At 37.6% G+C, this 24,313-nt stretch overlaps 3 protein-coding genes across 5 annotated transcripts; all 3 read right to left on the bottom strand.

The window, feature by feature from the left end:
- Positions 1 to 135: 135 nt before the first annotated feature.
- On the bottom strand, positions 136 to 5,663 carry p2ry8 (P2Y receptor family member 8). The gene is made up of 5 exons (XM_059343537.1): positions 4,884 to 5,663; positions 4,445 to 4,505; positions 4,290 to 4,372; positions 2,889 to 3,208; positions 136 to 1,708 (listed from the first exon to the last, which is right to left on the bottom strand). The coding sequence occupies exons 4-5, from the start codon at positions 3,179 to 3,181 to the stop codon at positions 943 to 945; spliced, it is 1,059 nt and encodes a 352-aa protein (XP_059199520.1). The 5' UTR covers positions 3,182 to 3,208; positions 4,290 to 4,372; positions 4,445 to 4,505; positions 4,884 to 5,663; the 3' UTR covers positions 136 to 942.
- Positions 5,664 to 5,691: 28 nt separating this feature from the next.
- Positions 5,692 to 13,506, bottom strand: upf3a (UPF3A regulator of nonsense mediated mRNA decay). Of its 3 annotated transcripts, none has more exons than XM_059343533.1 (10): positions 13,318 to 13,506; positions 11,630 to 11,736; positions 11,423 to 11,529; positions 11,099 to 11,197; positions 10,900 to 11,010; positions 10,723 to 10,778; positions 10,492 to 10,650; positions 10,248 to 10,381; positions 8,827 to 9,127; positions 5,692 to 6,553 (listed from the first exon to the last, which is right to left on the bottom strand). In XM_059343533.1, exons 1-10 carry the CDS (start codon positions 13,456 to 13,458, stop codon positions 6,365 to 6,367), a joined length of 1,404 nt encoding a protein of 467 aa, XP_059199516.1. In that variant the 5' UTR covers positions 13,459 to 13,506; the 3' UTR covers positions 5,692 to 6,364. The 3 variants fall into 3 exon arrangements, with proteins under 3 accessions (XP_059199516.1, XP_059199517.1, XP_059199518.1); XM_059343534.1 differs by having other exon boundaries at positions 8,839 to 9,127; XM_059343535.1 differs by having other exon boundaries at positions 6,392 to 6,543; positions 8,839 to 9,127; positions 13,318 to 13,505.
- Positions 13,507 to 15,908: 2,402 nt separating this feature from the next.
- cdc16 (cell division cycle 16 homolog (S. cerevisiae)) lies at positions 15,909 to 24,209 on the bottom strand. Its single transcript, XM_059343532.1, has 18 exons — positions 24,017 to 24,209; positions 23,777 to 23,831; positions 23,397 to 23,494; positions 23,203 to 23,241; positions 22,931 to 23,071; positions 21,684 to 21,843; positions 21,479 to 21,573; positions 20,840 to 20,973; positions 20,037 to 20,116; positions 19,885 to 19,934; positions 19,722 to 19,795; positions 19,503 to 19,628; positions 19,023 to 19,175; positions 18,651 to 18,714; positions 18,464 to 18,525; positions 17,750 to 17,885; positions 17,088 to 17,178; positions 15,909 to 16,722 (listed from the first exon to the last, which is right to left on the bottom strand). Exons 1-18 carry the CDS (start codon positions 24,062 to 24,064, stop codon positions 16,469 to 16,471), a joined length of 1,860 nt encoding a protein of 619 aa, XP_059199515.1. The 5' UTR covers positions 24,065 to 24,209; the 3' UTR covers positions 15,909 to 16,468.
- Between the last annotated feature and the right edge of the window lie 104 nt (positions 24,210 to 24,313).

Here is a 24,313-nt window from a genome sequence, read left to right as displayed (position 1 = left end):
GATAATCGTTATACTAATTTTCCAATTTAAAGTCACACCACAGACACTTTAAAAAAAAAAAAATGTCTCTCCTAAATAGACATTAAGACATTGATTTGATGATAAATGTATTTTGTCCACAAGGTAAGAAAAAAACATTCATATACCATGAACAATTACATCTTGTTACTGACATGGCTTTGTTTCACAGTTTCACTTCCATTAATGAATCAATGTTTCTGTACACTTAGTTTGCTCAGTAGTGATCGAGCTATAGGGCCCTCAGCTTTCAAATGTTAAATTACTTGTATAATATTTGGATTCTTTCATTAAGAAAGAAAAAGTAATATTGAAATTGATATTCTAGCCAAATTCTATATACATATGTGTAAAACAGTACACAAAACTTGTCTTGTATAAAAAGGTCCTAAAACTGTAAGGGCATCTGTGAGCTATTTATATCCAATATCCAATCACAAAAACATTCATTATTGATTCATTATCTGTAACCACTTATCCTAACTAGGGACACAGAATCGGTTCAACATGTCCAGGATAATAATAATAATAATAATAATAATAATAATAATAATAATAATAATAATAATACATTTATTTTGTAAATAAGGAAAAAAATAGTACAGGTATCTGAAACTAATTACAACAACAACAACAACAAAAAACAACTATATCAGTTTATAGTCAAACACAGTATATATAGACTATTTACAGAGATATATGACAACATAATGTAAAAAATTCAGCTTGTTCAGAGAAGGCTCATATAACACAAACATTCTATTCACATTTTGTTTGGACTTGTGCATGCTACATAGCTTGTCAAAAAAAACTATAATGTTGCTTGTGGTAGATACTAAAAGACATACAGTGTTGGCACATTGCTGTCTTTCTCTCACACCTTTGTCACTTCTGTTTTTTTCCTCTTCCTCTCATTCAGTCTCTCTATGTTGTGGTGTGCTTTGGCACCAGAGACACCCTGCTGTTTTCTCTCACTGGACCTTCGAAAGTACAATGTGCAGAGTACAGTGTCTCTTTATTCTCTAACTTCATTGAGTCCCCACTACTCAGGCTGTGCATATTCATAATCTGTCTCACCTTGTGTCTGAAATCCTTGGAAGCAAAGTAGTAAATGAAGGGATCAAGGCAGCTATTGATACAGCTGAAACAGAGACTCAGTTTGTAGGCCGTATAGATAGACTGCTTATAGAAGAGTCTCAGCACAGCGTGAGTCAACAGGAGAATATTGTTGGGAGCAAAGAAAATAGTGAAGACCAGGAGAACAAGGATGGCTAGACGTATCGCTCTCTTTTTCTGGGCTGTCTTGGAATCTCTGGCCAGTTTGCGGATGACACTGACGTAGCAGAATGTCGTGACACAGAAAGGGAAGAGAAAGAGGACGAACACCATGCCTACGACAAAGGTGGCCCAGGCAGCCTTGGTCGGTAGCATGTCACTCTTCAGTATATCGAAGCATGTGGTAATCTGGAGTTCAGGGACATCGAAGGTCAGGTCTGTGGTCATCAGTGGGTACAGGACACTCAGTACCACACCCCACAACAGGACACAGCTGACGACAGCGATGGACTTCCTCTCCCTGGTCTCCCTGAACAGCATGGGTCTGACGATGCCCAGGTAGCGGTCGATTCCTATGGCCATCATCGTCAGGATGGAGCAGTACATATTGGTGTAGAAGACGAGGGTCAGGACTCTGTAGGGTAGACACATAGAAGAGAAGTATATCATTTATTAAACTATCATTCTCCAATCTGTTTAACATAAAGCTAAAGCCAGCAGTAATTAACACATTATATTTTGTTTGTTCAATCCTTACAAGAACCTAAGTGAAAAAATTTCAAGTTTGGGTTTCATGGGAGATTATTTCCTGAACTATTTCTAAGTTGGCCTACCAAGTGAAAGGGGTGAGATCTATTTCCTATTTCAGACTTGTGAAAATGGTGGCAAGAAGCTGCAGCAATTGTGATAGAAACAGGAAACGCATGTGTTTTTTTTTTTTACCACTATACTGTGGGAGTATAGAAGCCATTGATGGGCTAATTTATCAGTCTAAATTGCTAAATTGCCAATACGCCCTGATGACTGTGGTGGACCATCACCAGCTGATCCAGGAGTTTCTGGTAAGTGCATAATGGCCATACACTATTTTGGCCACTATGAGGCCACCAGGCAACCAATCGAGACTGAAAAAATTCCAAGAAATAGTCTGGCCTTTAACCTTTTGTTCACCAATAACCTGTAAACATAACTTTGTCAATGCTTTCACACAGATTCAACAAAAAGTATGAATAAGTGAGCTTTAGTGGTATTGATAGCCAGATTTTGTCACTTTCCAACCACCAAACAGTGGTAAGGTTTGGGCACAATTGAGCGAGATTGACTTAGGTGGGGGTAAGAATACCAGGGTAAGCCAATCAAAGGCAGAGTAGGGTACATCATGTCTTTGCCATCCTAGAAAAAACACCATTCAGTGGTGGGGATCTAGCATTTACTCATTGATCTTCTCATCTAACTCTTAAAGCAAATAGCTGTATTTCCTGAATTGTAGTGATGTCCAAATTAAGCTTCATGTACCATTAGTTGCATTTTTTTGACCCAACTAGATGGAGCGCTTGGTTGAAAGAAAGATGTTTGGAGCATGGCTTATTACAATTTGTTGAGAGAGAGCACCATTTACTGTGTTCTTTAACATGGCCATCACTACCAAACCTCAAACTATTCCAACTGGTGGACTGTGGAAGAGTTGCTGTAAAAAAATATTGATAAAAACAAAAGGCGAATAAGTCAAAAGTGTTCTCACAAATGACCATGATTTCCTGTTGAAAACATTCTGTATAAATACTTGAATATCACCCTGCACATATGAAGAATACCTGCACATGTTGGCTCCCAGTTTCCAGTTGTATCCTTGAAGCAGATATGCGATCTGGAAGGGCAGGGCGGCACCGAGGGCCAAGTCGGTGAGGGTGAGATTAATCATGAAGATGATGGAGGGGGTCTTGGGAGAAGTACGGAAGATGAGAAGCCACAGGGAAAGGCCATTTCCTACCCAGTTAATCAAAGTAACGATCATGTAGATGACAGAGATGGCAATGCTGAGGTCTCCATTTATAAACAGGGACCTGGTGGTGTTGTCGAGCTTGAAGATGGTGGAATTGCCCATCATGACTGGATGGAAATGACTGCTCCTCACCTGTGTTGAACAGAAGTATTAACAACGGCTTGTGAGCCGAGATATGATCTCAATTCATATCATGAAATTGTTTTGTTGTTGTTCAATAAAGAATCTTCTCTAAAGTAGTGCATGCAGATGATTGCAATCTTTCTAGCTATTGCACACAACCGATTGATCTAAAAGGTGTGAAACAGGCAGCAGAGTATCAGGACTCTGTTTGTCTGTGTTGTTGTTTGCGTGCCAGTGGCACATGTGTTGGGTGGAGTTCACACAGGAAGCACATGCTTGATTTGTGGTGAAGCGCCAACTGCCACAGTGAGTAGCTCGTGCACAATTGACATGTGAAAGGGCTTGGGAAGTAAAATCACAACTGCCAATGATTGTATGACAAAAGACTTGAAATAACAGTTGAGGCAAAACTGAATTTTATATTTGTGAGGAAGTTCACCCCTTAACACTAAAAAGGAAAACTAACACTCTCTCTGGAGCGTGGTGCAGCTGTGGTGGTGAGGGCTGCCACAAACCAAAGGATGGTGTAACCTGCAGTCTCGCAATGCTGGACCATTTTGATTTGCTCAAGCAGTTTTGCAATGGAAAGTACCTAATACTACATCAAGGATCAGGATGACACTCATGAAAGTACTTTTTGTTAACACATCAGAAAATATTTTTGTACTTCCGTTATGACATAAGCAAATCGATAATATTGGGTTACAAATTACTATAAATGTATCTTAAATATATAAAATAAGTGTTTAAAAATGTCCCTTTATTTTGCCCAAACAGTTATGTGTTATCACTGTAAATAAAACTTGGAGTTAGATATTTAGTTCCTGTAGCCACTGTGCTGTTTTTGTTTGTGTTAAAAAAAGTTTAAATTGTAAAAAACACAACAAAAAAGAAACCAACAAAAAAAAAAAATCCATTATCTTTCACTTCCCCTAGATAAAAGTACACATAGTAAAAAACAATTATTAAGCAACCAATACATGGAGCAGTTTTTGGCCTATTTCAAGCCAATTTTTAACATTAAAATACAAAGACATTAATAATGTTAGTTCTCCTGACAAATATAAGTAAAAATCCGTTAAACACTCACCTATAAATGCAGAGGCAGATATGACAAAAGGCAGGTACGCATGGGAGTGTCAGTTGTAGATGAAGGTTCAGATATTGTGACTGCTGAGGAAATGAGATTTTCAACGTGGTATATTGCCAGAGAGGAAATGGATCATGTGACAATTTTCATCCTACCAACGGCAGCAGCAGTCATCCGTTAGTGTTGGAAATTGCATTCGTAGAAAGGACCGTCATGCTCACAGGATGGAGAAAACACATTTACTCGTTATAATTATGTTACATCTTATATATACAATATATATTACACCTTGTTCTGTGTAAATTATCTCTGCAATCTTTGAATCAATATCTGTACTCGTGGGACGTATAAACACTACAAAGGGTTTATAGGAAGCCTGAATGATGACACACCTGAAACTACTGAAAGCTTTGGGGGTTCCTGATGAAAACAGCTCTTTCAATTTTACTCATTGTATCACTCATATTGCCATCACTAAAATGGGAAGGAAACCGTGACAGATGTTACAAAAATCTGTGACGTCAATGCAAATACTGAGATTAAATAGCATCTCAAGGAATAGATAACAGTTAAACGTCAAGATATTAAACTCACACATGCACACAAAGTCGAAGTGAAGTGAGATTTCAACTTGTTGTTCACGAGATTCATGCCATGTGTTCTTATGCTGCTGTTCGCTTCCTGGCTTCCTGTTGATGATGAAGTTCTGCTTTATCTGGGTGACAGGGCCAAAGTCTGTCTGTAAGATAATTCTGATCAAAGCAATACAGAGCATTGTGAAAAAACATTATCTACAACAAGTAACAAAAACATCTGTTGCACGTCTTTGTCTGACGTTTAGAGAGAAAAGAAAGTTGAATTTTATCTTATCTTTGGATCAACCGTCTCCAGTATCACTCATGAAACACCTAGGCACACCCACTAGTGGCAAGATGCTGCTGTGTATTCACACTTTTCCACAATTGACTCATATCTGCTATATGTAATTGTGCACCATGCTGAAGACATAATGTTGCCTCACCCAAACTGTCAGCAACCAAAATAACCGAAACATTGATTTAGTCTTGTATAACGGTACAAGAGCTTTTATTGTCTCACAACTTAAAGAAAACAAATGATACAAGAGGTATGATAGACAAATGTTAGGTCATGTGCAAAAGTAACAGAAGGCTTGTTAAAACAGACTTAATATTTTAGCAATAGTTGTGGCCTTTTTTAATCTACTTTTACTTGATAGAATGAATAGAAAATCATGCACACAGCATAGAAAATTAATTTGTCTTTTTATTGGTGTCACACTTTGCAATGCTACCTTTTATTTCTAGGAAATGCTTTATAGAAACGTAGAGAGTGTGTTCTTCCTGGCTCGTGGGTGATCATCACCTCAGAATAAGATGGACCAAATGTAATAAGGTGCATAAAAACAAGGAAAAAGCAGTAAAACATTGTCCTCTTCATCAATAATAACTCTTACTTCTTCTCATTCGCTCACACAAAAATACACACAGGATTTAATCTGTGAATTTCTCTACATCCATTGTTTGTTTTCTACTTACATTTTATTTAATTTTTAATAAAATCTATAGGTTTATTCATAAAAACATCCAGGTTCAGCACGGTCTACAAAGGCTTAGATCTGTTGCAGAGGATGAGGTCATGTGTGTCAATGGATACCAGGTGAGCTGCCTGTTACAGGAACACAACTTCAAAAATATGATGACAACAAAGACTGACACTGGACTGTTTGACACTGACAGTTGTGCTATTGTAAGTGTAAGTGTTATTGTTTGCCCCGTTTCACAGTATATTTCATCCCAAGGAGTCTTTGAATACTTAACAGTGACGGTTAAAATATTTAGTGTGTACTAAAAATGTTCATGCTCCACCAAAAACAAAGCCAACATTCAAAGCTCTGAATTCTGTTACAACTGATATGGAGGAAATGACTAAAAGACTGTTTGAAGTGCCTTTCTCCCTCAATGGAATATATTACTTTTTAGCTCAGTGATAACCTGTCAAACCTGTCACCATCAACTTAATAATTTATCTGTATTTTCTATAAACATCCTCATTGCTCACTGTTCATCTTTGCTCTTCTCGAACCCCTTCTCCAGCCCCACAGCCATGGTGACGGCCTCATAGCAGTGCTCTGGCCCCGGTTCGGGCGAGTGGCCCACGGGGATGCAGTCGTAGCCTTTGCTCCCTGAGCTCATGCGCTTTCTGTTGCGTGCGCCGGGCTGGTAGAGCTGCATGGCTGGACGGTCCTGCAGGGAGACAAGAGAGCAGGGACATGGGAGAGACAAGCAGCACATATATTGAATACACAGTGCTTAACAAATCTATTAGACCACCTGTCATAACAACGAGAAAATATAAATATTTTAAAAGTCTTTCAAAAGCTTGTTAAAACCTAAAATGTTATTGTTATTTATTTGGCAAATAACAAACTGAATTCACCGTTTTATACCCACATTTGAGCCGACTTGTAGAACCTGATAATGTAATAAATTCCCGATAATGTAATAACCCCGATAATGTAATAAAAATCTGCACTTGTGTCCATTGAAAATGTAATAAAACCTGATAATGTAATAACTCCCTTATAATGTAATAAAGTGCATTTCCCAATAATGTAATACACTTTTTTACCAATAATGTAATAAAGTATAACATTAATGGAAGGTTTTTGATTAAATCAAAGATGGCGGAATATCCAATATGGCCAAAAAAACCCATTGAGGATGCATTGAGCTTGGATTGGCCCAAGGGTTCCAGTGATACATCCTTTGGGAAAAACGGATGAACGGGTCAAAAGTTAATAAACATTCAACTTTGACCTGTTGGTGGCGCTAGAGCTCTTGATCTAGTGTTACCTACACAGTATCACCACTTAAACCCAAGTAATGGGTGGTCTGCTGTTAAATTATTACAATATTGGGGAATTATTACATTATCAGGACATGTGAAATGAAGGCTAACCTGATAATGTAATAACCTCCCATTAATGTTATACTTTATTACATTATTGGTAAAAAAAAAAGTGTGTTACATTATTGGGAAATGCACTTTATTACATTATCGGGAAGTTATTACATTATCAGGTTTTATTACATTTTCAATGGACTCAAGTGCAGATTTTAATTACATTATCGGGGTTATTACATTATTGGGAATGTATTACATTATCAGGTTCTACACGACTCACTGGGCTTCTCTGAGAAGTCAGAAATGAATCAAGCATAAAATTCAACGACTAAAATTCATCTTTATGTTTAGGAATGCAATTAAATAACTATAGTTTTACATCTTTACTTAAAAAATAATAATGTGCTTTACTATTTTTACAGTTATTTTGTAAAACAGTAAATTTGAAAAATCATGGATAACAATAATAATAATAATTATATTTTAGCATTAAAATTTTTATTTCTGTTAAAGAGCTTCTATATACTGCTTATTAACCATTACAGAAACATAAAAAATGATTTTGGTATTTACTAATGCTGTTATTTGAGGACAGCTGTGGCACAAATTGCTGGTCTCATAAATTTGTTAAGCACTGTTTATAGTAACAGATTTGTGCCTAAGTTGCACAGGGCTGAAGTGTATCCCAGCATGCACTGAGAGAGCAGGTAAAGAAAACGCCTGTTTCGCTGTTCAAACACACTTCAGTAAGTGGACTCATGGTAGAATAATCATGAAGCTAAATCCTTTATGGATTATCCTTAATGGGAAACTTAGGTGTCTAATTATTTGATGAATTATGTAATTTTTTATTAGAGATTAATGACTAGAACAACTTGAATCACACTGCTGAGCTGCATCTAAATCAAATCTTTGCATCCCAAGCTTTCAGATGGTTCACACCACGTCTATGTGGCATCTAATGTTGACCTGCTATCTCCCCCTAATAAATCTATTTCTAAGGGGTTGAGAAGAGACTAAAGAGCCAGTTCTTCTGTGAACACTTCCATGCATAATTGACATGGATGACTGGGAATTAATATAAAATGGGGGGAGGAAAAAAAAAATCTTTAACGCACTATTTGCACTGTACTCCTACACTGCCTGACTGCACCCACAACCTCAAACGTAACCCCATGGCACTTATTTATGTGTCTTCTGATTAGATCTCTGCATGTGTTGTAATCTCGTGTTGCTATGCATAAACAGATCTACTGAATGAAATTGTAACACTGTCATGCTGATGTATTTAAGATTAACAGTAACTCTTTATTTGGTGATTTAGGAGTAAGTCTTTAAAAAAATGGGCTTGCCAGTCCTAAATGTATGGCTCCTAGATTTTTAGTCTAAGAGTATTTTGCAAAGTAATCGGCCTGTACTTTGCTCTTAAGTTTGTTTTGTTTACTTTTCAACAGCAGCAGGGACTGTTGCTATTTCCTTGGCCGTGGTCATTACCATCTTAATATGCAGAAAACAGACAAACCACACAAATCAACAAACAATACGGAACACACTTACAAGTCTACACAATGAGTGATAAAGGAATTCACCTTCCCCTCCATGTCATGCTCACCTTCTCGCTCACCTTGTTTCGGAGGCGTTCCTTCCTGTTACCCAGGTCCTCCCTGTCCTCCTTCCCCAGCTTGTCTCCACCGTCAGGACAGTAGGAATAGCCGTGATGGTGCCCCTCTTTCTTGGCTCGGTCCTGGCAGTAGCCCTTCCCCCATTTGGTCTCATCTTTGCGCCGCATGAACTTATCAAACTCATAGTGGTGTCGCTGTCGTTTCCTCTCTTCGTCTTTCCCACGGTGGTCCTTATCTCTCTGTCTGCGGACGTGCTGCTCTCTCTGCTCCTTGTCACTTTCAGGCTGACCTCTAGTGGTCACGGAGGAGATTGCATAAACACCAGATACATAATTATTACTCAGACATAGCTTATATTAAGAGAATTCTTTGTACCAGTTTAGTGTATTTTTTCTACCATGACATAGTTAATTCACATTTAAAGCTATTTTTCCTGAAGGTTAAAGGTGATACTTTTTTTCACACCATGTCATGCTTTCACCACGTGTTTACAAAATAAATAAATGAATAACACAAAAGATTTTGTTGTTTTTAGTGTCATATTTAGTGTCATAAAATTGACAATTATTTAGTGAGAGCAGATTCCACCCCTGTTTTGAAGCAGCTCCCTTTATTTAATTGAATAGTTATGCATTAATCATTTTATTAGTGGTTAGGAAATACAATTTTCATGCAATACAGATCAGCAATTATCCAATTCAATAAATAAAATGAATATTGGCTATCGGCAGGCTGTTAAACAGTACTTCGTCTTATTCTTTTATTGGTACTTCTGCTGTTATTTTCATTATATTTTTTTCGCTGCTATTATTATTATTAGTCTTATTTATTTTATGATTACCACCACTATTACTGCTATTATTTTGATTCAATTTTATTCACCACTAACACTTCTATTATCATGAGTCACACATATCATTATAGTGTGCTATTATTGTTGTTGCTGTGCATCTCTGTCTCTCTCCTCTGGCTGGTATCTATACTCTGTAAATGTCACCTTCTCAGTTGTTTAAAGTAGCTCTTTACTTAATAATCTCCCACTGACTGCGGGACCCCTGACCTGCTGGAATAAAGTCACTTACTTAACATTGAAAACTGCAGGACTGATGTTTCATTGTAATATGGAAATTGGTTTATAAGTGAAAGTCTATTGATCTCCTCAGCAAAGCATTGTGGCTCTTTCCACTGATGGATGTTAATATTTATGCTTTGTTGCAGGTCCTTTACAGCCTTCTTTCAGAAAGTAAGGAACCCATTATTTAATGGAAAATACATTTTGGGTTAAATAGGGATCTTAAAAAAAGACAAAGATATACTCATCAACAAAAAGGCTCAAATTGAAGTTAGCAGTGAGTGAGAATGTTTCTACACCCTAAATATGCCTGAATGTAAAGAGGTAACAAATCCTTACTTTTCTTTGGGGTCCTTGGACTTCATTTGTCCTCCAGCTTTATCCCATTTGCCTCTGTCTGTCTCCCCAATGTCACTTTTGTCCTTCATTCGGTCTGAATCCATGTCATCGTCCCTATCACTCTTCTTCAGGAGCTGGATGTGCAAATAATACAGCAAAACAGTATCACTACATGCTACTGCAACATCCAAACAACTAGGGTAACATTTTAGGATAAAAACGATCTTTAGTGATGGAGCCACACCTTGATTTTTATGTCTTTATCAGACAATTTCTTCTGCTTCTCTGCCTCTTTCCGTTTGCGTCTTTCCTCCTCTCGTCGCTTCCTCTTCTCCTCCTCCCTTTGCCGTTTTTTCTCAAGCTCTCTTCTTCTTCTCTCTTCTCTTTTCTCCTCTCTTATTCTCTGTAAAGAAAGTTGTTAGAAAAAACAGTTTTGGGGGATTTTTTTTTTTGATTAAGCACTTTTCCTTTTTACCTGTTTCTCAATTTTCTTATTCTTGATGTACTCCAACAGTGGCGTTGTTCGTTTGGCTAAAATCAATCAAAGGAGGAAAAAATGGAGACAAAAAACAGTACACAGACGTTCAGTATGTTTTTTTTCTGATTTCATATACGTGTGAATCTTAATAACTTTGTTACTATGGTACTGTACCTATGAGCTCTCTGGTCTTGGCCTCTATCTCTCCCAGCAGAGTCTCAGGGTTGGCCATAGACTTCTCCTCATCACAGGAGTAATTCTCCAAGAACCGCTTATATTCTGGATCTGAAGGGGTTTAGGAATCAGATAATGTATTAGGAAGATGTGTTTGAATATTCAGATTCTCAAATTCATGCAGGAAGAATATCTGTACCTTCTTCAATGCTCCCAGCTTTGGCATCTTTCTTTTTCAGCTTCTTCTTTGAGATTTTCTGGAAGGGGGCAAACTCCACCACTGCAGGATACTCTTGGCCTGAGCAAATATTGAATTAAAAGCTGATCATCATTTAACAGACCAGCTTTCAAATAGTAACAATGGCAACAAAAGCTCTAAAGCCACCTCTCGGTCTATAAAATTCAGCTTGCAGCTGTAAAACAAACATATCTTTGTTTGCATTTAATATGTCAGAATATGTTGTGCTGTGTGTCCGCTTTTGTGGACGCCAAAGTCAAACAGGGATTAAACAAAGAGAGATACCCTTGTTGTCAATAAAGACGTAGCCATCAAATCGGTCTCTGAACAGAAGGATGTCGTCAGGGTTTTTAAAGTTGATATAAGCTCTGGAGAACAGGTGGGGATACAGACTGTAGAAAGAGAAAGAGGGAGGAGTCAGAAACATTTTCTTTTAAGAGAAAAAGCAACAAAAGTTATTTGTTGATTGGTTTAAATGGGGATCATGATTACCTCTGATCAGCTGGAAAGAACTCAAAATAGTCGTAGGACGGAAGTGGGCTGAGCTGTTCCTCCAGCTGGTCTCTTGACAGGTTTGGTGGAAGCCTTCGGATCACCACCTGTAATCAATCATTTATGTATTATTTATTCAGTTCAGCAGGAAGAAACTTGTCGATAGTGTAAATCAGAAGTTCTCGATCTATTTTCAACCAAGGACTGTTTACAAGAAAGAAATATACCATTTTTTTTTATTTTTTTATTTTTATTTTTTTACATAGGAGAGTCATAGTTTTGTTAGATTACAACATATTCTATGAAATATTATATATTTTTAAATTAAATATCTGTTGAACTAAAGAGTCTTAATCCAAAAAAAGAAAAGTAGAATAAATGTACTTTTCAGGGACTCTAACTTTGAGAATCACCGGTTTAGGTAATTAAATATTTCTACAAAAGGGGAAGTTAGGGTTTATCTATTCTTAAAATGTTGTTGATTCAAGATTTAACAGAAACACATATAAGACAACTACTTAATGGAAAGAGCTCTGTTCCGCCTTGGGATTAAAAAGCGGGTTTACTTCATATACAAATGGTACTATCAAAGACTGTTAAGTCAGATTTAATGATATCTCTTGTGTGTGTTTTTTTAATACATCGTGCTCATAAAAGGAGTGTATCAGAGATTTAAACCACCTGTTGTAGTTGTGTTATATCTTCTTGAAGCTCTGGGGGGAATCTAAAATAACCCTGATGATGTAATCAGAGTAATTTGAGTTTCAGATATTAAATTCCAATGAGAAAACCTACATGCAGTAACAAACTGGGAGATTCTTCTTTTAAGACATTGATTACCAGGCAGGTTTAAACTGCTGCCATGTCAATGGGCCAGTCATTATAAACTCATGATGAGTAGGAAAAAAAACCTCTGTTCAAACTCTCAGAAATGTTTTTCATTCAAATGGCAGCCTGAAAGTTTCCAATGATACCACACACTGTATGTCAGGCTGGATGTGTGGGACAATGTGTGCACAAGACACATAGAAATATTCACTTTGATTGAAGTGTTCAGTTGGACTATTTTTGGATTAAAAAAGTGTTAGAACAAGCTGACAGTATACAGATATGACACTATCTGACTGAATAAAAAATTGTAAAGGGATTTTATAAAATGTAATGGGTGTAAACAGAAAAATAAACAAAATAAAGCTAGTTTAAACAAATAAGTATATTAAAGGAATCACTTTTGACTTTATACACTAAATAATTACTCCAGTATTAGCCAGTGTAATAAATACTGACAATTAATTTTAATAGCAGCATTACTCAGATTCACATGACACCTTGGCAACTCTTAATATAATGAGAAAATGTATATTTGGGAGCCTAAAACCTGGATTACAGGGCGTAACTGTAGAGAGAAGGCGTGTTTTGCACTATGGATGATGCAAGAATGTGGACAGGATTACACACTATATTGTGATTATCTTTTGTAGTCATTTTTTACATTAAATAAAGCTTGAGGGGAATGTGAATTCTAACAGTGTGAGATTATGGGTCTGGCTGACAGGTTGTGGATCTATCCTCCCTCCTGCTGTCGCTGTCCGCGGTGCTGAAATGATCCCAGCTCCCTTCATGCCTCCTCCATGTCTGTTTTCCACACAGCGTATACAATGCGACACACCGCACGCTCGGCTACCCACCTTCGTAAAAACCTCTTTCTTCTCCTCTTTCTGCTTCAGGTTACCGGGGATGTTTTCCTGATCTCTGGGGATGTCTCTGAACTGTATCTCCACGACGCTTTTCTCCTTGTCCACGGTCATTTGGTCCTTTTCAGACCTCATTTCTCTCCATCTCCCTCTCGCCCGTGTTGTTGAGCCGCTGTGTTCTCGCGAGAGTAGAGTGTTATCGCGAGTGGAGCGAGATTTAGACAGACAGCTTTGATATCATGCTACTCTGAACTGTGTCTGCTGCAAAGATGAGAAAATAAGTACTCGTACATAAAGGAAGGAAAGGTAGGCTACTTAAAAAAAACAAAAAAACTTTTTAACAATTTAATTTTCATACACTCCCATAGTTAGTTTAATGGTTTTAGACAATCCTTTGATTGTGTAAACCACATTTTCGGATAAAATATTTCACGACTGTAATACAAATGTTATTCAGGATTGTTTAACTGCTTTTCTGTCTAATTCTCATAAATAAATAGGCTAAATTTACATCATAGTAATATCAGCATTGATGGCCGTACTTTATATACTAACTGGAATAATGTGTTATTTAAACAGTTAATAAAAATAAATAAACAATAAAAAACAATTTTACTGAAATTCTAAAACTCGCGGAAAAGCAAAGGAAACGTGAGTAAGTGGCTCACCAAGTAGGCTGGGCTACAGTAGACTATTTAAATAAATGTAGCCTACTTCCACCCGTACCTTCTTTGCAAATATTTATATGTCAAATAAAATGTGCAACATGTCAAATTCAACCATCGCACGCAGGCCACTGCTTTAGTAAATGGTTGTACAGGTTGTTGTTTTTAAACTAAAAAACACAACGATCACCATTTAAACACTTTTTTTTTTTTTTTTTTCCAGAAACGCGTTTATTTCTTTCGATTAAAACATCATCATAACTGCATAAAAACTGTAGGCATTGTGTTGTAAAAATAAATCGACTCCCAATTGTGGTGCTGGTTAAATAATGTCCCAGTGTGCCTCGGTCCAGCAGTCCTTTAGTCCTTCGGGTCACCGTGCAGCTCCGGAGTCGAGCAGCGGGGCTTCATGGTGAGCCGGTCCGCAGAGTGCGAGCTGCCGGGGGTGGCGCTGTCCGCAGAGCTCCAGCATTCAGGGGAGGAGGGCTGGCTCACTGACCGCCCGTGGACGTCTCGGCAGGGCACTGAGGGCAAACAAAAAGGCCAAGAAAACGAACTTTTTAACTGGAAACAAGAAAGGCCTAGTGGACACCTTCATCACACGTATTGTTTTATTGAAGTGACCATAAACTCACCACTGAGGAATTTCTGCCTGTCATTGCTGGTGTCCACAAACAGCCGAGGTCTCTCTGGTGTCGACACGGAGCTCTTCAGGCTGGGGACAAAAGTGGAGCAGGTGTCCAGGTCCCGGCACACCTTGTCCTGGGTGTAAACGACGGCCGACTTAGAGGGAGTACAGCCCATCTCTCCTGACGTTACTGCTGCCGCTCTCCATTGGAAGAAAAAAAAAGATCCGGGAGGCAAAGGAAAATATCTGAATGTCACAGGAGGGATGCTGAGGATCTGTGAGGCTGGAAGACATCACTCCTCCCCTCAAACGGACATTTGAGAGGATGGTCTGATTTAGTACGTGTTCATTACATGATGTTTTTTTTCCCTTAATAGATTGGCATTAAGAGGAATCTTTACCATTTCCATTTTAACCCATTGTTGTGTTAATGTTTTTACTATCCTTAGTTTAGCTGTTTCTTCTTGTACCAATTTTGTTTACATCGTTTATTTATTTTGCTTTTATTATGTAAAGTGTATTTGAGTACCTTTTACAGCGCTATACAAATAAAATATATTGTTGTTAAACTTGCAAGTGATATTTTGTTTATATACCTGCTAATAAATACAGCTTATATGGAAAATATCAGGACAATCATCTCGGGAGTTTCTTGACTGAATTTACTTGAGAATGAAAACCACAGTGTAACATGCGGTTTGAATCTTAAAAATAAAAAAATGATTGGTTTATTCAAACATTAGATCCGAATTTTTGTTGTTGCAGATATTAACGCACAGCGGCTTTGTGTTCAGGTTAACACTTGCAGCTTATGACGTGTTTAATGATGTTTTGACTAGTGGGAAGTTAGAAGCACAGGTATGAAAAATAACGTTTTGATGTTATATATTATTCTAAATTACTTTAGAATAATAAAGTTTATTCAACCTTAATTGTATTTTAATATATTATAATATAATTCAATTTTGTTTAAAAAAAATATTTTTCAACCTTTTTTATTTATGTATATTTGCTTTCTTTCCTCAACTTTATGAAGCACCCTGACAGTCTCTACTGTAAAAAAAAAAATCACTGAACTAGAAAATATTTGTATACGTACCAAAATATTTAAATGTAAACTAACTCATCCATTTACATTGTAAACTGCATTATCAATGCATTTCTTTCAGTAATGTGGTGGATATGACACTATAGGTAGAAAGTTTCCCAGTCTTCTTGGCTTTATGATGTGTTCTTTGGGTTTTACAAATCAACCACTTTATTCTGATCAACACAAAACAGATATGCTAAAATGTTTTTAAGATAAATGCATGGTTTATTGTAGGAATTACCAAGAACTGTTTTCATCAAAAACTGCTTGTATTTAGCTGGCTCTTTATTCACTTTGTAAATCCACAGGTTCAGCAACACGGAGGGTCCTGCCATAGGCAGTAATAAGTGACGTTAGTCTTTTAGATCTGATGTGAGGTGTGCAGCTGTGTTTGCGCTGTTCAATCAAGTGTCAGAGGGCCACATGTTCCCAGTGTCCAATGCTAAACCAAGTATGCAACCCCTTAACCAAGGCACATGTTAATTCCCCTTTTAAAGTGCATTCTTGCAAAATTATTAGGACGTACAGCAGGTGCTGTATAAAAATTCACCTGCACTTTTATCATAATGTTCACACTGGCTTGTTCTATGTTTTGACACTTACACAAACAACCATATCTAATACACAAGAGGGGGAATCCACAGGAAACCTTTGGTGGAGGACAGATGGCGTAGTTGCGGTTTGATAGATGTCCTTGGGCCTGGATATGTGTTCTTTTGACAACCTGTTGCCATGACAGTTCCACCTCTTGACAGGATGAGATCATGTGCTGTTGTCTGACAAGGTGTCCAACATCACGTCGCTCTCGTACATGTCGCACTCCAGGGTCAAAGACAGTCGCAGAGGTGTCTCAAGCATCATCTTGTCCTGATTTGATAGTGGTGTTTCCAAGGACGAAATGCTGGTGTCTTCCAGTCTTGGTGTGGCCATCAGGTCACCAGGCTCCGATGTGTTCAGCATCTTCATCAGCGCTGGAGTGTTCAAGCTGCCCCGCACCTTGTCATTGATGTCTGTGCCTTTGTGGAAGCAAATAACATTTTTCAGGCTCAAAATATTTGCTGGTGACTCAGAAAATTCATTTGGATATTTGCAAAACAAGGAACATTTTTGCTGACCCAGGTAAAAAATAAAATCTCTTTCACACTTACTCTGGATAAACCCACTAATACACTATCAAGAATTGTCTTTCCTCAGTAGGACATATATATCAAATAATACTCATTCTCAGAAAAAAACTATTAGTACAGAATTGAATTAGAAGAACAAAAAATATTAACAATTCTACATTTGAATTATGAATTTGACTTTTTAAATCAAGTATTCCTATAAAAAGCCAAGCAAAAGAAAACTTTATATAAACTAACAAAGTGCAGTATCCTACCTATATAGGCATCTGTGTCACCAATGTACATCTCAATACAATGGCCAAGCATCGTCACAGAGAAAGTGTCGTCCCTTTTCAGTCCAAGTGCCTGCACAGGAGGAAACCAAAACAAATCTAAACTTTCTTTTTTTTTTTTTTAAAACATCACTGTTGAGACAAAGATCCAATCACAGGTAATACTTTAATCATACCCCTTACACATTTATTTTGGTCATAAAAAAACAAACAACAAAACCGTCAAAAATTTTTACCATACAATATTGTTATCTATTAAGTCTTTATTTTCATTTCAGCCTGGTGCAGCGGGCAGAAATTACTAGCACTTGTCGTATTTATTTATTCTGTTTTAAAGCAAGTTTAGCTTATTTCAGTTCGTCTGACTCATTTTCAGTTGATTCAGTTACATAAAGTGAATTCAACATAGTTCAAGCTCCAGCTTATTAGGCAAACCCACTTTATGGAACAGGCCCCTTGAACTTATGTTTGTTCTTGTTTAAAAAAAAAGACAGCTAACTTTTTTTTAATATACTGACATTCAGTGACACTCTACTTTGATCTCCTCGCACTTTCCATTAGTAAAGGCAGTTCTTGCAAAATACCCATTACTCAAGATTTTAAAGCGAGAAATAAAAACCTTATAGACTTAAGAGGCACTCTACCGTATGAAAGTAGTCAATAGCACTCTCGAAGTCGCCCATGAGGCTATGCACGTATCCTATGGCAGCGTAGGTGGAGGCGTGCTGAGGGATTAGCACCAGAGCCTGACGGTGGTACTCCAGAGCCTGGTCATACTTTCTAGAGAAACGAACCCCGAAATACACATAGTCCATATCAATACATTCAACAACACATCCTAATAATGTCTACAGTAGTGTATATGTTTACAAATATATTTTGTCAAAGTAGTACATTTGAAGAAAGTACATTTTTGATAAGTGCACAAAAACATTTTCAGATCAGCAAATCTGCATTTTCATTTGTTTACAACCTCAACGGTGCGTCATAGATGCATCAATGACGCACCAACGACATCGAGTGATGGTCATCCATAATTCATTAAAGGGTCTTTTCATGAATTCTCAATGAGGGCCCCTACCTATACAGATAGTTAATATATAATAATTTATAGGAGGAAGGTGAAGGAAACAGGATAAGGAGGAGAATGAAACAATTAGAGGTATGCTATCCCCAATCATGTTTAATCATCCACTTGGGATAAATTTAGTCTCACATACAAGTACTATATGTGCCAACTCAAAATAGACAATGAATTTAGAATGGAAAACAAGTGCAAGTGTAACACACTCCAGGGCTTATTCACGACCATTCATTGAAATAGAAAAACTTCACAATAAAACTGGCTCCAGACTTACTTTAATTTCCGACACACATGACCCAGGTTGTTTAACAAAGGCTCCCATTTGTCCACCGTGACCTTAAATAAAATGTTTTTAAAAAAGCAAAAAATATAATGAAGTAACTGTTAAAAAGTTGTTGTGTTTTCAAGACATTCATGATTCACACATTCATACCTTTTCAATTAAATAAATTAGCAGTTACCTCATTCCCTATGGCTTTGATCTTCTCCATTGCATCAAGAAACAGCCTCTCTGCTGTCTTCCAGCTAAAACAGAAGTGAAAAACATCTTTAAAGCACATCTGGATTTTTAATAAGTAAACCAGATATGAATGTATGTGAAATATACATCAAGTGCATTACTTAATTTGTCATTTCATTTTGTATATATATACATGCTTTCCTAGCTTACAGAAAACCCTGGTTACAGAAAAACAAAACAAAACTTTTGCAGATATTTCTTCCTTGGCTCTGCAAAGTTGTGAGATATCAGATATTGCACATATCATTTATGGTACCTTTGTCAAACTAGAGTACGAGGTGTTATTGTGTGTGTTTGTGGCTGCATAACTCACTCTCCATTCTGAAAGGCAACCACCGCCACCTCGTGTATGACAAAGGGGTCCTCTGGAGCGATACTAAGAGCCTGGCTGAAGAAACGTTCTGCCAGCTTAGAGTTGTTGGTCAGACCATACTCCAGGCCGATGTAAAGCATGGGTAAGTGACACCTGAATGAGAGTGAACATGAGAAATCAAACAAGACCAAAATCCCTATCTCGTTTTAGTTAAATCAGAATTTAGATTTTTGAATTAAACAATTATTTTTTTAGTTTCCAAAGTTCCTACAAATGCTTCTCCAGTTCAAAAGGCCATTCCTGAACCTGTTTTTCTTTTTCAATCCTTTCAAAAGTCAAAAGTGTGATTAAAATGACAAAATTGGCAATTTTCATTGGAAAGACAAATTTGAGCTAATTTCTGTGATATAGGTTGACAAGACGGCTTTCTTTTTTTACATGAAAAAAGGTGTGTGGTTCAGAACTCTTTCATATACCTACCCTTTCATTAGCTGGGCAGCAGTGAAGTAGGCAGCCATGGCCTGGTCATGCTCACTCTCCACTGCGAATGAATGGCCATAGGCAATCCATGCAGGACCATACGTCCTCTCCAACGTGGTGGCTTTGCTGCAGCAGACATACAATACCCATTATGTTCAACTGCACCTAAATATAAGCCGCCCACATTGTGCACTTCCTTTTGAGTGTGCAGATACATACCTGAGGTATCGCCGAGCATGTTCGTTTTTATGGCCAACCATGAGATAGTAGCACCCGACAGCAAACCAGGATACCTGATGAAGGTTTTTTTATTTGATTATCAAATAGTGGAAATATGTTAAAAAGGCAAATACATGAATGGAGTTATGGCTGCAACACTTACTGGGTTGTTGGGATACAAGTCTACAAGTTTGTGCGAGAGGTAAAACAACTCTGCAGGAACAGAAAAAAAGTTTAAAAATAAGCAAAATGATGGGTAGGCTCAGTAATCAAACAAAACATTATATGTGAAACAATGGTTCATCCATATTTTACCATTTGATTTTCCGAGCTCCACCAGAGTTCCTATGTGGACCGGTAAACAGTTGGCATGAAAGGGGTCTTTAACCATCACCCTGAAGTACAAAAACAGAGCTGCATTAAGTAGTCCTGCATTTTTAATGTGACAGTGTACTGCAGTAACTTGTTAACATTTTCATAGAGACCTGTTATCCCCAAGCCAGACAATATTTAAAAATCTATGTGTCCTAGTCAAAATGTATGTATCCAATCTACAATACTTGGCAAGAGAAGCATCATCTGCTACACTTTATATGTATGATTATTTTTGAATTCACAATTATAAGTGACCTTAATTTGGGTGTTTCAGTGGTGTAAACCACACAAAAGTTTTCAAGCTACATCGATGCAATTCTGTTCTTCCAATATGACAGGGACATTTGCAAAAAGGGATGCTGCTAGAAAGATGTGCATGTGAACAAGGTGATAAAGAAGGACATTATCGCCTTGATGTGAGATGTTACATCCTGATTTTCCAATCACAGCCATTTAAAAACCAGAGTAAAGGCAAAGAGTGGTATTAAATGAAGCAGGTTATGTGTTGAGTCCACTGAGAACTATCTTGTTGTGCAATTTAATATAGTACGACCCTGATTGCAAAAAGTTGGGAAAAGCAGAATGCATCAAATCTAGAATACAGGGTGTATAATGTATGTTGTTATGAAGGATGTAGACCTCACATTTCCAGAGTAGCTCATTATAAATCCCTCCATCATTTTCAGAAGAATTCAACAGACAAAGATCAACAACAAATTGAGAAGAAACCTGAAGACACCTACATTGATGTGAGTTTGTAGCACATCTTGAAATCACAGTTATAATAATGCCTCTCAGCAAGAGACACCACTACATCCAAGTTGTCCTGAAGACCATTGACCATCTCTGGCACCACCAAATCACTGGGCTTGTTATACTGCAGTGGAAAGGACAAGGAGAGCGTGTGTGTGAGAAAGGTGGATGCAGGGTTTCTTTGCATTTTAATAAAAATTGACTGTATACAAATTAACCCTGAAGCTCAGCAACACTAGAGAGCAACATCTGGTCGGTAGCTCCCTATGAGCGCAAATTAAAGGATAAGGCAGAACCTGATTATTTGATTTGAGTCGACTCAAACAAACTGCAAGGCTCATGTTCATTGTAATGAGGGAACATGCAATTCTGTGGAACAATGTCTGGCACAGTAATGTGCTTTTAATTATATTAGGACAAGAATGTGTCTTTGGCTTAGATGAATACATTATATAAGGCTTTGTCTACGGATACAATACTTGCTGGTCTGATTAACTCATTGCTTGATTTGGTCATTTTGTACGATTTGTTGACAATAAGAAAAATGTAGAACATCATCAGCCTTATCCTTTAATTCATAGTGAGCACACACACTATGAAATAATTTCTAGGAGTAAAAGGACCCCTACCTTCTTTAACTTATTCTCAAACAGGAAGTGTAACAGCTCCTCCTCTTCCTCGGTGCACTGTTGACTCAGAGGAAGCGAGTCAAGGAAGTCTTTTTCTATTGAAAAATGAACAACACGTTTCACATAATCTTGTAATGATAATAGATGTCAAATATTGGTAGATATAAATAGGTCAGTGCACATCATCTCCACAGATCGGCCTCACCTTCCTGCGCAGTCAACATGTGGTGGGACGTTAAAAGGTCAAAAGCTTCAAAGCAGTACACATCCAGTTTCAAGGCCTCTTTGTAGCTGGAGGTGGCCAGTGGTCTGTTGTCCATGGCGTCATAGATCTTACCCCGCAGGAGGCAGATAGAGCTGTTGATCTGAAATATTTCAGGGAGCAAATACAGGGAACTGAAAGAGGGCACAGTCTATATTACTCATAACTAGGGATGTCACAATTGGATTAGACATTTGATTTAAAAGGTCACATTTCAATTCAATTCATGTTTCCGTTTTTTTTTATACTGAAGGGTATGCCATTGTTGGACTATGGAGTCTTATTTTGATCATATGGTCAAATTTTCGAAGTCGCCAACCCTGCTTTTGATTTCAATAATTGAAATTGTGACACTTCCTACACATTATTCAATCTAGTGTTTAAGTTCTCTCCGCAACATTAATAAGGCTGGACCCAGTCAGCAATTTTAAACAACAGCCACATCCTGACATGGAGGATATCTTTTGCCAATATAACCTGCCTGCTCAAAACAACATCCACTGCACTCAAGTGTTATTACAGTGGTTATTAATTCATATCTACACACAGAGTAAGACTGAAATAGTTTTTACCACTAAATACAATCTATTATACTGTCCTAGACAGTACTGCAGGGGATTTGTTGAGCAGATAACTAAAATATATACTCATACATTTTGTGTAATATTTAAACATCAAAAATACATCTGATCTTGAAATAAAAACAATGATCTGATAAGTAACTATGGTGTGTCTGAAAATATACCTAAATTTTAGTTCATAACCTGCGTTTCCCCTGAGTTTTCCTAAAATGGTTTGTTTTCCAATTTTCACCGAGCTTACATTTGTTTAATATGTGTATTTATGTTGTTGCAGTGAGCAGGACTTAAAGAGTCTTTGCCAATCAATATCAATGTACAAGTTTACTCACTGTGTAGATAGTTTAAAAAACAAGATAAATAAAACGGTATTGTAGTTGGCTATAGGAGTGTTTGTGGAGCTGCACACAGCCAAAAGTCAAGACACAAAAATAAAATCCATGGCACAGTACAGCTATATATTTGCAGTAACAGTGTTAAACAATTATAGCCAGCTCTACAGAGTAATAAGATTAGATCACTCAAAACCAAATTGTAGAATCTAATTGTAGCACTCAAACTATGGATTGTAATCAATATGTCTCATGTATTTCAGTGGCAGCCCAGACTTACCGAGGCAGGGGACATGTCCCAGTCCTTGGTGGACTCTGGTGTCCCATTGTCATCTTTCAGGCTCCTGTCCAGCAGCTTCTTAGTAGCTGGCTCCTCTGCGTCCAGGATATCCAAGGCCTGCTGGAACTCTTTGGCAGCATACTGGACAAAACAGTATGAAAAGGATAAATCAAAGGCATGCACAATATCTTGTTTCTCTACATCTACAGTGGGATATACAAACATGTAGAAGATGGTTTACAGCTGAAACAGTGTGTTTTCCAGTTACTTACATGGCACCTAGCAGCAAGATACTGACAAGCTCCGTACAACTGTGTGAGAGAAGATCAATGTTTGGGACTTAACGGAGATAGTGATACAGATACTGTAGTGATTGGTTTAGTTTTACACACACATCGTTCACATATGGATTTGTGCCATAACACGTATCAGTCACATTCACAACGCATACATGACCTGCAATTACCTTGTCAAGTTTTCTTGAACGGAGGGCATGGGAGGCTCTGTGGTACTGTGAGGTCAAATAAAGGCACTGAGCTAGCCAGTAGATATCCCGGGGATCCTCTGCATTTTAAACAAATGACAAGGGGCATTAATATCTGACCTTAGAGTCACTGACAGGCTACACAACGACCGTTACTGCTAACGTCACTGTATTATCCCCCATCAAAATAAAGTTTATCTTCAGCTGTGACTGTACGTAACGACGATAAAGAAAACACAAAAATACCTTATATTTGCGCCAAATATAAAAACATGTGCTTTGTAACTTTAGGTGACAGATTGGTAGGTTAGGTCCGCTATCATGCAGGCTAACATAAACAGCACGAACGGGCACTCACTCACCGTGAGACAGGGACGCTATCTTGTCGGCCCAAAACAGAGCACTTTGATATTGTTGCTGTAAACAAATACAAAAAGACATTACAGGAGTCATTCAAATATGTATTTATTGCTGTGGCTGGCTGGGTGATTGTCTAAAAGTAGTAAAGCAGTCAAGCTATGAAGGTTTGCGACGCTAGGTTTGCTCTCAAGCTAGCATTAGCAAGCAACACAGAAACTCAAAAAAGACATCTAAATTCTTACCTGGTCAATGTATTGCCGTACTCGCTTTCGAAGTCTATCGAGATTCATTTTTCTTTTCTAAAATTGTCGCTCTGACTATCAAAAGTGTGTCATGTTAAAGAGAAAAAAAGCAATGTATCAAACTAAGCACAAAACAGTAGGTGCTAGCCTGTTAGCTGCGTAAAATCAAATCCGCGGCTTCTTTCTGCAAGGAGTGTTCTACAAAACTGCGCCGTGCGGAAACACATGCTGGAAACGGTTCCACATTAACCCCAGATTTTTGTTTTTTGTAAAAATAATTATAGAATAAATATACAA

Source organism: Centropristis striata, chromosome 10 (genome assembly GCF_030273125.1).
Source record: "Centropristis striata isolate RG_2023a ecotype Rhode Island chromosome 10, C.striata_1.0, whole genome shotgun sequence".
In the NCBI taxonomy this organism is placed as follows: Eukaryota; Metazoa; Chordata; class Actinopteri; order Perciformes; family Serranidae; genus Centropristis; species Centropristis striata.
This window is presented reverse-complemented; position numbering and strand designations above follow the sequence as displayed.

Coding starts and splice junctions, on each gene's coding strand:
- p2ry8 (XM_059343537.1), bottom strand. CDS start 3,181: ATGATGGGCAATTCCACCATCTTCAAGCTCGACAACACCACCAGGTCC. Junction 1,709..2,888: donor CTGGGAGCCAACATGTGCAG/GTATTCTTCATA, acceptor TCTACCCTACAG/AGTCCTGACCCTCGTCTTCT.
- upf3a (XM_059343533.1), bottom strand. CDS start 13,458: ATGAGGTCTGAAAAGGACCAAATGACCGTGGACAAGGAGAAAAGCGTC. Junction 11,530..11,629: donor TTCTTTCCAGCTGATCAGAG/GTAATCATGATC, acceptor CTCTTTCTACAG/TCTGTATCCCCACCTGTTCT. Junction 9,128..10,247: donor TCCAAGGACCCCAAAGAAAA/GTAAGGATTTGT, acceptor CGTGACCACTAG/AGGTCAGCCTGAAAGTGACA.
- cdc16 (XM_059343532.1), bottom strand. CDS start 24,064: ATGAATCTCGATAGACTTCGAAAGCGAGTACGGCAATACATTGACCAG. Junction 23,242..23,396: donor GTTCAAGAAAACTTGACAAG/GTAATTGCAGGT, acceptor TCTCTCACACAG/TTGTACGGAGCTTGTCAGTA. Junction 17,179..17,749: donor CTATTGACTACTTTCATACG/GTAGAGTGCCTC, acceptor CCTCCTGTGCAG/GCACTTGGACTGAAAAGGGA.